Source organism: Vicugna pacos, chromosome 16, assembly GCF_048564905.1.
Source record: "Vicugna pacos chromosome 16, VicPac4, whole genome shotgun sequence".
In the NCBI taxonomy this organism is placed as follows: domain Eukaryota; kingdom Metazoa; phylum Chordata; class Mammalia; order Artiodactyla; family Camelidae; genus Vicugna; species Vicugna pacos.
In genome coordinates this window covers 10,632,119-10,643,916 of record NC_133002.1, presented here as the reverse complement: position 1 = coordinate 10,643,916, position 11,798 = coordinate 10,632,119, and the positions used below count along the sequence as shown (strand labels likewise).

General features: G+C 50.0%; 3 protein-coding genes across 16 annotated transcripts in view; 1 reads left to right on the top strand and 2 right to left on the bottom strand.

Moving 5' to 3' along the window:
* The first annotated feature begins 30 nt into the window (after positions 1 to 30).
* Positions 31 to 1,677, top strand: LOC140686448 (trafficking protein particle complex subunit 1-like). The gene is made up of 5 exons (XM_072940630.1): positions 31 to 88; positions 199 to 297; positions 447 to 517; positions 839 to 977; positions 1,274 to 1,677. Exons 2-5 carry the CDS (start codon positions 199 to 201, stop codon positions 1,319 to 1,321), a joined length of 357 nt encoding a protein of 118 aa, XP_072796731.1. The 5' UTR covers positions 31 to 88; the 3' UTR covers positions 1,322 to 1,677.
* A 110-nt stretch (positions 1,678 to 1,787) lies between these two features.
* Positions 1,788 to 2,936, bottom strand: LOC140686447 (retinal guanylyl cyclase 1-like). Its single transcript, XM_072940629.1, has 2 exons — positions 2,800 to 2,936; positions 1,788 to 2,715 (listed from the first exon to the last, which is right to left on the bottom strand). The coding sequence occupies exons 1-2, from the start codon at positions 2,867 to 2,869 to the stop codon at positions 2,273 to 2,275; spliced, it is 513 nt and encodes a 170-aa protein (XP_072796730.1). The 5' UTR covers positions 2,870 to 2,936; the 3' UTR covers positions 1,788 to 2,272.
* Positions 2,937 to 10,856: 7,920 nt separating this feature from the next.
* The window catches only part of LOC107032905 (leucine-rich repeat-containing protein 37A), a 39,370-nt gene continuing 38,428 nt past the window's right edge, over positions 10,857 to 11,798 (bottom strand). For all 14 annotated transcript variants that reach the window (XM_072940611.1, XM_072940608.1, XM_072940602.1 and 11 more), the window contains 3 exons: positions 11,344 to 11,386; positions 11,123 to 11,262; positions 10,857 to 11,014 (listed from right to left, as the gene is read on the bottom strand). In XM_072940611.1, the coding sequence (XP_072796712.1) occupies positions 10,918 to 11,014; positions 11,123 to 11,262; positions 11,344 to 11,386 (280 nt within the window). In that variant the 3' untranslated portion in view covers positions 10,857 to 10,917. The remainder of the gene's footprint in view (positions 11,015 to 11,122; positions 11,263 to 11,343; positions 11,387 to 11,798) is intronic.

The window sequence follows — 11,798 nt, the reverse complement described above, 5'->3', positions numbered from 1 at the left end:
AGGGGTGGAGCTGTAGCGTGAGGATATGGTGGGGGCGGGGCTCCGCGAAACCGGAAGTATCCAATGACGGGCATTCCGAGTAGTTCCGGTGAGTCCGGGGGCTGGGTACCCCTCTGGTTGGAGGGATCCGGGACTGAGAACTGGAGCCCAGGGAGTGTGGGCAGTTCCGCAGCGAGGCTCACATTCTCTGACCTGCAGATGACTGTGCACAACCTGTACCTGTTTGACCGGAATGGAGTGTGTCTGCATTACAGCGAGTGGCACCGCAAGAAGGAAGCGGGGATCCCCAAGGAGGAGGTGATCAGAGGGCCCCGCGCAACCTGGGTGACCTCGCATATCCAAATGCACATAGCCCCAGTCCAGCCCTCCTCTCCAACCCTGGCTTGTTCCCACCCCTGCCCCGTCTCTTTTTAACAACCGAGAACTAACTGCCCCTCTCCCTTCAGGAATACAAGCTGATGTACGGGATGCTCTTCTCTATCCGCTCGTTTGTCAGCAAGATGTCCCCGCTAGACATGTACGTGGAGTCTGAGGGGATGTTGAGGGAAGGAGGGAATTTGGGGGTGGGGGAAACTTTCTGGAGTGGAAGTGACATTGGTCCCCAGAGAGGGTAAGAAGACAGAGAGAGTGCTGAAGCTGGCAGGAACGGTGGTGGGGAAGATCTGAACCTAGAGGTTGGGTGCTGGAGCTAAATTGAGGGGTGAAGATGGGAGGTATCTTTACTCACCCAGGCTCCTACAAACGATTTTGTTTAAAGAGGGAGTCAACATAGAGGGTATCAGAAGTATCTCTTTGGAAGAGATTACGCTCCCATTCCTTAACATCCTCATCTCTGCAGGAAGGACGGCTTCCTGGCCTTCCAAACTAGCCGTTACAAACTCCATTACTACGAGACACCCACTGGGATCAAGGTTGTCATGAATACTGACTTGGGCGTGGGACCCATCCGAGATGTGCTGCACCACATCTACAGTGCGGTCAGTGCCAGCCCCTTGGACCCTTCCCCTAAAGCCTCAACAGCCATGGCCACTTAGAGTCCCAGGATTCCTTCAGCTTTCCTGTCCCAATCCTAATTTATTGTTTCTCTATTGAAGTCAGTTTTCTCGGGACCCTTTAGGTCCTTATATACTCCCACCACCATTTTCTCCCCAAGGAGGGTTTGCCTCCCAGCCCTTAATCCCCGTGCATTCACATACCCTTGAGGTTATACTAGATTTGGGGTTGAAAACAAGAAGTCTCCAAAGCCTGGCTCTAACACCCTCCCCCTCCACAGCTGTATGTGGAACTAGTGGTGAAGAATCCCCTGTGCCCGCTGGGCTAAACTGTGCAAAGTGAGCTCTTCCGCTCTCGACTGGACTCCTACGTCCGCTCTCTGCCCTTCTTCTCTGCCCGGGCTGGCTGAAGGAAGCACTCTACCTCACTCCTCAGAAGAACCCCTGTCTGTCCGGGGCCCTTCCTAACCTGTTTCACCTGAGGGCCCCCACTGCAAGCCCTGCTGCCCCACCCTCGTCCCAGCCGCCACTGCCAAGGGGCAGTCCTCCCAGGGGAACAGCCTAAAGCCCTCGCATCAAAGGAAGGCAGGCTACAGGAGTCCCTTCACCTCCAAACCTGGTCCTCTCTCCAGTTTTATCCTGTCTGACGCTGCGAGAAGTACAGAATAAACTTTTTGTCACCCTCTGCAGTTTGAGTGGTCGATTAGGCCTGCCCCACTCATGAAGGTGTGAACCAGGGGGTCCACATCCCCTGAGCCAGCAAAGAGGCTTTGTCCATGGGGTGGAACTATATGGTCTGAACTGGGCTTCTAAGTTCTCAGGGAATCCTGGGTATTATCAGCTGGTTGTTGGGAATAAGCTGTGAATCTAAATGATTATAGAAGCCCTTGGCTCCACCTAGGGACCTTTCTGCTTCTCATAAGATGCAAGGCTCTCAAAAAGTTAAGACCACCAGATGAAGCCCCAGAGGAAACATCTCTGAATTGGGCATGGAGGCTGGATCTGCATCCTCCCTCCTTCCTGCTCTCTTAGGAACACCAGCTGTTTATTATAGTCTGTATGTCATGGTGATGTTGGAAGTGGGTATACTTTTAAGGAGACTGCAAAAGACGTTGCAGTGTAGGGTTTGTTAGAGTTTGCTCCTTGGAGTTGGCCTTGAGAAGTCTCGTTGCCTACTCTCTAGAAGCACTTCCAATACACTAGGATGCCCAAAGCAAGATGAGAGCCTCTACATGACGCAGGAAACTCCAGGACAGGTAGAGCTGCTGGTTATTCTCTCCCTACTGGCATCCTCCTCTCCTTTCATCAACTCGAATCACTTCTCTTCCCATTGCCTCCAGCCTCCTCTGCCCTTTTGGCGATTCTCTGCGCTCTTCCCCAGCTCTCTTCCTTTCTTCTCTCCTCCCTGGTCCCTCTACCTGTTGCAGACTGAGGTCAGGGGGCAGCTCCCGATGCTCTTGGGCCTTGCGCAGGCTGTCCAGTACGCTGCTTCCCGTGGGACAGTGACGCGTGAGAGTGAGCACCGCATCGTGGGCCCTGCGAAGCTGTGAGCTGTTGGCGAGCGCGGCCAAGGCGTCTGGCCCTGGAGACAAGGCGTAGTGGAGAGTGTCGAAGGGCAAGAAGACCAGGGAGCCATCGGCCAGGCCCAGCTCCTCTGCAGCCTCCAGTAGACGGCGCTGCTCCTCGCCGCCCAGCAGCACCGAGTGCATCACCATGATCACTGCTGCGGACACACAGACTCGGCTCGGTGCTCTGCTCGCTGCCCCTCAGGACGGCCGACCGCCCTGCATCCTGCAGGGGAGCCTACCTCTGACTCTGGGCCCATCCCGGACCCTCCTCAGGGCTTCCCGGGCCCCAGATAGGTCCGAGGGCTCCATGGAGGTCACCAAGGCAACGGGCAGGCCCCGGGCCCTGAGCGCGGTGGACAGTGCGCGTCCCGCCTCCACCCACAGGTCCTGGGGGGCGGTGACCAGGGCCACGTGCGCCCGGCGGAACGCGCGCAGGGGGGCGTAGAGGGCATCCGCCGCGGGCGTCACCGCGGGAGCCGTGGTGCCCGTCGCCCGCGTCCCGGGGCAGCCCCAGGGCACCAGCGCGACCCCAGCCTCTTGGGCCAGTAGCTCAGCGGGCCGGCAGGCTGCGGGGTTTACCGGCGCCACGAGGCCCGAGACGCGGGTGAGCGCGGAGGACACCGCCCCCAGTGAGCCCGGCGTCCGGCACGGCTCGGGCAGCAGCGCGACCTCGAAGCGGGGGCCGCCCTTCAGGGGAGCGTCGTGGTTCAGGCGGGCGGCCAAGTCCGGGCGGGCACGGGAGAAGATGGGGTCGCAGGCCCAGGGTCCCAGCACCCCAACTGTGAACGCGGCGGAGAGGGCGGAGCGCGGCAGGAGCAGCAGCAGCAGCAGCAGGAGCCGCAGCGGAGGCCGGGGCCCCGGCGGGGTCCGGGGAAGGCGGGGCGGAGACGGAGCCCAGTGCGCGGGGGCGCGGAGCCCACGGTCCCGAAACCCACCCGCGAGGAGGGCGCAGGCGGTCATTGCCGACTTCTGGGAGCATTGGAAAAAAAAAAATCAGGATGAGCGGTTGCGATCCCCAGAGCTCTCTGCAACCTCCAGTTTCTCAAAGCCCAATTAACCCGCGGTGTGTCTCTGCTTTCAAACTCCACTCCGCCTGCCGGGACGACTACATGGGGTCAGGGGCATAACCTGGAAGGACCCCCTTATCTCCGCCTGCTCTGCTCCCCGCTCCCCCTTGTCCGCCCCTCCCCCGTCTCAGAGCCATAGAAGGCCGGTGGGGACACTCCTACGCCCTTCCATCGTCTCTCCCCAGCAGAAGGGACGTGGAGTCCGTGTGGAGGGGGCTTTGCCACTCACCAGAAAGTCCGGGGCTCGGGCCCAGGGCCAGGGTGAGGGGGTCACAAGGCTGATCCTTCTGACGCCCTCCCACAGGTCTCCTTTGCCAGGGCCCAGGGCGGGGGGGTGGGGGGGTGGGAACAGCAGGCCAGAGCCCTTAATCTCTACAAGCTGATTAGGGTCTCTTAATCAGGCAGGGAGGGGCTGATGGAAGATGGGGCTCACTGGGGTGGGATCTGTCCTAGCTTCCAGGCAGCCAGCCAGATTCTTTCCCCTCCATGTCTCCCAACCCTCCCACCACAACCCCCAGTGTAAAAGCAGCTTGAGGCCTCCCTTTCAGCTGCGGCCACACTACCCTGCTCAGCCTGGAAGACGACAAGATGTGCGCATGGACACCTGTGGGTGATCAGTCTTAGGGTCTCAGTCCCTCCAATCTTGTTTCCAGTTCTGTCAGCAAAGGCCAAGCCCCATCCCTTGGCTGGCAAAGTCTACGCCCAGAGACCAAACCCAAACCAGCTTGATCCCTACCTTTTTTCTCATCTGCTCACACTTGATTCTCAGACCTCCACTTCTCCATGTCTAGGTAACCATCCTTTTGGCCTTGGCCTTAGAACCCCAGGAAGTAATGGAAAGAGCTCTGACTTTGGGCAGACCTGAGTTCAAATTCCTCCTTATTGGCTTTGTGATCTTGGGAAAGTTAATCTCTCTGAAGGTTGTGAAAATCACCTGTGACAATGAGTATAATTGCCAGGATGACAAAACTGAAAATGGATAAGGCAATTTCAAAGAAGAATATAATGGGATACTTACCTTATTACATAGCAAAATTTATTACAAAGCTATAATAATTAAAACACTGTAGTGTTGGTGCAGGGATAGACAAATAGACCAATTGGACAGAACAGAGAGCAGCTGAAACAAACCCAGCAAAAATGGAAATTTGATGTATGAAGAACTGGACATTTCTTATCAGTGGGGTAAGAATGAGCTATTTTACAAATGGAGCTGATTTATTAGCCATTTGGAGGTGGAGAGGAGATAGAATTTGATCACTGCTTCACACTATATAAAAATCAATTCCAGGTTAAAGACATACATAAAAACAAAACTAAAAAACTAGTGAATCATTGTTCAACCATCAAAGGCTGGATCAGGCAAGAATGATCAGTGGATGGTAAAACTAGGGAGAAATTTTGATGAGGATATTTGCATATCTTAAGGTGCCTTCTTAGAGACTGTTTTTGAGTTTCAAAGGGAGCAAAAAAATAAAAAGCAGTAATTACACAGTGGAGAAATCGGACAACACTCTGACCAGTGTTGGTCAACCAACGAGGGGCAGATGGACATTGTGTACTTCCAGACAATGTAACCCGAGAAAGACACAATACTACACCTATGTAATACTGCACAGATGCAACACCGCACAGTATTCATCTATGCAGTGTTCCAGCTGAGAGTGCATTTCATCAATCTAATAAAGGAAGTAGCAGATAAACACAAAATGAGGAACAGTCTACAAAAAAAAAAAAAAAACAGGAGAGAAATGTATTCTTCAAAAATGTCAATATCATAGAATTCAAAGGTTGAAGATATGTTCCAGATTAAAGGGAGCTAAAAAGATATGACAATTAAATGCAATACTTGCCTCTAGTTTGGAGCCTATATAAAGAGTTAAAGCTGCTATAAGGTTATAGGGTTCCCAGGGTTAACAACTGCTATGAAGTGTATCAACATCAAATCTGTCAACTGACAAAACTGGGACATGAATGGGAGATTTGATAAAAGTATTTCATCAATGTAAATTTTGAACTGTACTGCAGTTATGTTACAGACTATCCCTATTTGTAGGAAAAATACACTGAAGTATTTAGCTGTAAAGCACCATAATGTACGCAACTTGCCCTCAAATAGTTCAGAAAAATATATGTATCTATTTTATATTATATACTATATACTATATGTTATATATATTATACACACCAAATGATAAACACATTCGATAAAATGCTAACACTATCTGGGTAAATGGTATATAAATCTTCTTTGTACTATTTTTATTTTTGCAGTATTTTGTAACTTTGAAATTACTTCCAAATAAGAATTCATAAAAAAACTTTCAGATTAAAAAAGAGAATGCCTTTATCAATTCTGAGTAGGAAAGAATTTCTTAAACAAAACACATAAAGCGCAAACATAAAGGAAAAGATTAATAACTTTGAAAATATTAAAAATAAAATTTCTGGTCAAAAAGCATATCTCTGAGAGAAAACATGAGCCACCGACAAGAAGATATTTGCAAAATATTAAAAAAGGGTTAGTATCCAAAATATGTAAGATATGAAAAAGTTAACCCAGTAGACAAATGGACGTAGGAATGAAAAGGCAAGTCATAAGAAAAGCCTAAGGAAAAATGCTCAACTTCACTAATAATCAAGGAAATGCAAAATTAAAAATGAGATACCATTAACATTTATCAGACTGGCAAAGATAAAATATGACAATATCAGATATTGGTATGGATCTGAGGAAACACAAACCCTACATATTTGTGACGACAATGTAAATTGGTGGGCTGTTTGGTAATTAACCTAGTAGAGTTGAAGCAATTCCACTTATAGTAATTACCTTAGAGAAACTAACATCTATTTGCATATGAAGGGACTTGTAAAAGAAGTCATTTATTCATTCAAAAAACACCCACTGAATTTCTACCGTGCGTGAGGCACTGTTCTAGGCTGTGGGAATACAGCAATGAACAAAGAGTTATGACCTCATGGAGGTGGACACAATCACTATATTTAGGGATTTTTTTTGTATGTTTGCTAAATATTTGATAAGGAAAATTTTTTAATGTTAATAAAAATGCTTATGTCTGACGTGTAGTAGAGTCTCAAAATTTAGTAGGTATCAATGTTCACTTATATAGTCTTAGGTGTCTTACTTTCCATAAAGATTATTTCCTTCAAATCTCTCCTCTTCTGACACAATGTCTCTAGTTGGAATCATGGATTCTCCACCCAACCCTCCCACTTCACAGATGATAAGACTGAGGCCCAGGGAGTGATTTGGCTTACTCCATGATCTCCTGATTTTCTTCTAGGGTCTGCAAACTGGCAAGTACTGTAGATAGGGATGAGGAGCAGAATTTAAAAAAATTTTTTTTAATTGTGGTAAAATGCACATAACATAAAATTCACCATTTGAGCCAGGTTTAAGTGTATAATTCAGTGTCATTACATATATTCACATTGTTGTACTGCCATCACCACTATCCATCTCTGAAACTTTTTCATCATCCCAAGCTGAAAATCCAGTAACCAATAATTTCCATTTTCACTCCCTTCAAACCCTGGTAACCACTCTTCTACTTTCTGTCTCTATGAATTTCACTACTCTAGGTATCAAATACAGGTGGAATCATGTAGTACTTGTGCTTCTGTGACTGGCTTATTTCACTTAGCATAATGTACTCACATTTTGTCCATGTTGTAGCATGTGTCCAAATTTCCTTTATTTTTAAGGCTGAATAATATCCCATTATATGTAAAGACCACATTTTGTTTATCCATTCATCCCTCCCTGGACATGTAGGTTACTTCCACCTTTTGGCTATGGTGAATAATGCTGCTATGAATATGGGTTATGAATATCTGTTCAAGTCTCTGCTTTCAAATTTTGAGTATATATCTAGAAGTGGAATTGCTGGATCAGATGATAATTTTATATTTAATTTTTTTGAGGAATTGCCATACTGATCTCCTCAGAGGCTGCACCATTTTATATTGGGACGAGGCAGAATATTTTAAATCCGTCCTGGTCCTCACGCCAAGATTACACAGCCAGACTTTAGCCACCACACTGCCCTCCCTTCCAGTGACCCATAGCTGAGCTTATTTAAGTTTCTCTGCTGTTGCCAGCTAAATTTCTTTTCAATCTGTAAGGCACTGATTTGAAATCTGTCTTCACCACTTTAAGTAGTGCCTGGCTTTGTTTATGTTTGGAAAGGGGAGGTGTCCAGGACTAGCCTTATTATTTATATATGTATTAACCTTTTAAATAAGCACCCCAGGGACATTTCAGTACAGAGGTCTACAGATCATATTTTGAGAAATCATACATCCCTTTTCATAATTATATGGATGCCATTTCTCTGGCAGCCCTTTTGAACGGGAGCTGTATTTTCTGACTGTGGGTCCCGTGGCTAGCACTCCTGCAGGGAGCGAGCTGCCGGCAGTGCCCCACAACTGTAGGGACCGGGAGGCGGGAAACACCTGTACCACTAATACTGGGAACTGCCAGAGGGCAGAAATGACACAAGGGGCGCCTGTTTCCCCCACCCCCGGCCCTGCGGGTGCCTGCTGAGCTAGCTTTCTGCTGAGCTACATAAAGGGGAAACAAGTGAGTCTCCAAGGTCATTCGAGCTCTTTCTCATCACTTCCTGGATTCCCGATACTTCCTGACCCCCACCCCCAGTCCACACTTGGACCTTATTATCATCTGGAATCTACCATAAAAACTCTCAAAAGTCCAACCTTTCCTTCTCTGAACATAAGCGCTTGTCTTTCCAGTTTCCACTCATGTGTACCCACCACACACCTGCTTCAGCTGCATCAAAACCTCCGGTCTGGCGCCCCATTTTCTCCCAGTTCCTACTTGGTCTAAACCCCCAAGTTGATCTCTTGGCCTCTCCACTTCCAGGCCACCTTCAAAGTGCTCTTTCTAAAACTCAAGCTTGATCGTGACCTTTCTCTGCTTAAAACATTGCAGTCTGTGCTGCCTGGTCACGCCCACGTGCCTCCGCCAGGCCCCCCAGGACTGGTCCCCTGCTCCCCGCGCGGCCTCACACACTGCCTTTCCTGCCTCGCGCTGCGTGCTCGGGAGCAGCAGGCTGTGCACGTGCGAGCACACCTGGGATTTCACGCTTCTCATCGCTGCATTGCCGTGTCTAGACCAGGCCTTTCCTGCATCTCATCAGCCTAAACTTCTGTGTGGCTTCCTTCCTCTTCCCCTCCTCCAAGCCATCCCTCACATTTACTCCTTTCCAGCCAACCAAGAGCTGAACCACCGCTTGGCACACTGCCATTGTCACGTCAACACACTGTCTTCTACGTACACCTTCAGGGGTCTGTCCCTCCTCCCAGTCTTAGGAGTGCCTGGAGGACAGGGACTGTGTCCTAGCCAACTCTTCCTCCAGCACCAGGCACAGTGTCTGGCTTGTAACCCGGGCCCAGGTCAAGTCCCACCTTTTTCATGGACTCTCTCCAGCTTTCTAACCTTCCCTCCTCTGAGCCCTACAAGTTTTCTGTGTCATTCTTGCTCTACTCATACATTGAATCATCTTTTTCTTTTTAAAAATGGCTAATTTCTCTCACAGATTTCATTAGAATCAGTGAGAATTTTCACTGAGTAGCTGTTGGCTTTGTATCTCCCTCCCTTGTTCTGTCACTCAGATCTCAGTAAGGAGCCAGGCTCCGACCCAGTTTGCCCTTCAGTACGATGGGAACACAGGCAGCCATAGGCGGCCATGGTTTTTGTACCAGCTGACTCCTAGAGCCAGGGTGTGTCCCTGACCCAAGGACAGACAGGCTGGCCAGGTGAAGACTCTGCATTCTGGCAAAAGCACTGCCCAATCTGGGTCAAGCTGGGCAAAGCAGAACCTTACTCTTGGGCATTTTTATTTAAAAATATATTAGGGTAGATTTGAGACTAATAAAGAATTGTGCAGATTGGAGGTAGTGTGACAGAAAAAATATTACCTTAGCCTCACTCTATGAACCAACTTTGAAATGATGGAACCATCCCCAAATAGGAACCTGGAGCTACTTGCAATCCTGGCTCGCACGTTGGGAAGCCCAGCAACACGAGGATCTTTATCCCTGGTTTCTCATCAGCTCCCTGTCTTCGTGTCCACCTCTCTCGTTGACATCAACCCCCGACTCATTACAGAGTCCGGGCGGGCATGGGGACTTTCTGCTCTTATGACCTAATGGTGTGACCCAAGTGCCTAGTACTGCACCTGGCCCGGAGCAGGTGCTCAGTAAACAGCTCTCGTCATTCTCCTCACTGTTGTTGTCACCGTTATTGACTCATTCAGAATTACTTTTACTCACTAAGGTACTTTAACCATCACTGGCTTACTAAACGTGACCGACTAATGGTTTTCTTTGCAGGAGTGGAAGAACGTCGCAGCTGACGGAGGTGGCACTGTCATTACACACTCGCTTGAAATCACGCAGCCACAGGCCTTTGCTGGGTGAGGCAGGAAGTGGGGAGGTTTGGTGCTGGGCTGAGCTGGAGGGAGCTGAGCAGCATGTGGCTCACACTCCAGCGGGGTCAGGAGAGGCCAGGACAGCCCAGGGGAGGCCTGGGGATGGCCACCTTGGGCAATGGCTGCTCTCACACATTCTTTACCCTGTCCCTCCAGCTAGCTCTCCAAGGGTTGGGGGTTCTTTAGAGAAGAAAAAACTCAATGTGAATTTTCCACCAGCTTGAAAGGGTGGAGAATCCCCTACCATGACAGGAAACACATCTGTACATGAGTTTGAGAGCTTCGGAGAAAAGCCAGGCCTTGGACTCAGGGTGGAGGCAGCCCAGGGACGCAAACCTTCTGGCTGCCACAGCCCCTGTGAGCGGAGCCCCCGCCGGCAGGGGCAGCTGGGCTGTGAGTAGCCGCCGCCGGCCGGAGCAGGGGGGATGCAGGCGCCGGCTGTGCTCTGACTGCACGATCTTGCCCCCGGCGCACGACACGCTTCCCACTTCCCAGGGGCTGACTGTACTGGGGAAACGAGGGAGAGAAGCCCTTCTTCATCCTTCTAGTCATCCTCCTGTGCCCACGTCACCCCTCACGGAAGCACTGCCTACTGTCAGGGATTCTAGCAACAGCCCTGCTTTCTCCTGCCTGTGGCCCTTGTTCTTTGCTTATAAATATTCAACTATTTACATTTTAAGTCCTCACCATGTGGCTAGAATTGGTTGGAATTTGTACATCTTCACTGGAGAAAAAGAAATATTCTATAAGCAATCTTTGTGAAATGATAATATTAGGAAATACAATGCACAGGCGGCCCGAGGCGGGACGGCGCTCACGCCGCGTCGCTCCCCAGCGCCGTCTCGCTCTCCTCGTCCGGCTCTTCTGGCTCGCTGGTCCGGACCACGTCAGCTGCGTCGTCCGTGGGTGCCCTGGGGCAAGAAGAAAAATGCCGAGGCCTTTAGTCTTGAAAGGAACAATTAAGTTTTTCATTCTTTCCTCATTTCGATGAGAACTTTAAGTTGTCACCAATCATTTACCTTGCATCCCTACTAAAAATAACTTCCTTGTCAGAAGACTCATAGGATAGCTTCTGCGCCATATTTTTTTTGCGTGTGGCACTGAGAGGTCTGTGCATGTCCCTGAGCCAGAGCGGCCACATTCTCCACAAGACGCCCTCCTAGAACGGAAAAAGGGGAACATTCATTCTGCATCTCCCCTGCTTTCTCTGGCAACAGTACTTTATCCTCCTCAGATTTACCTGGCTCTCACTTTGCTCTGAGCATTTTCTACGCAGCAAGCCCCTTGGAAGAAAACACGCACAATTAGTGATGCATGCCAGTTTCCACGTCTCACACAGTGTGCCTGTCTGGTCTTACTGGGACTAAATGGGCACCTCAGTAAACACTCACCACCAGCAAAGGCACCTCACACCCGGACCCTGATGATAATTCCATGCACACTGGGCTCCCAGAAGCTCTCCATGCCTGTCTGAGATGGCCCCCCCAGTGTCCCCAGACAGGCCTCTGCATGTGGCCAGCACGGAGTTCAGGCAGACTTTCTAGCCCCACTCGCCTGCTTGGCCCTGCCAAGTGCCCTCGTGCAGGGACGACCCTGCACAGCCGTGCGAGGCAGAAGAACGTGACTCTGGAAGTGTTCAGCCCAGCCCTCTGCAGATGCAGTCATACGCAGCACGTGCTGGGGCTGAGGGGGAGG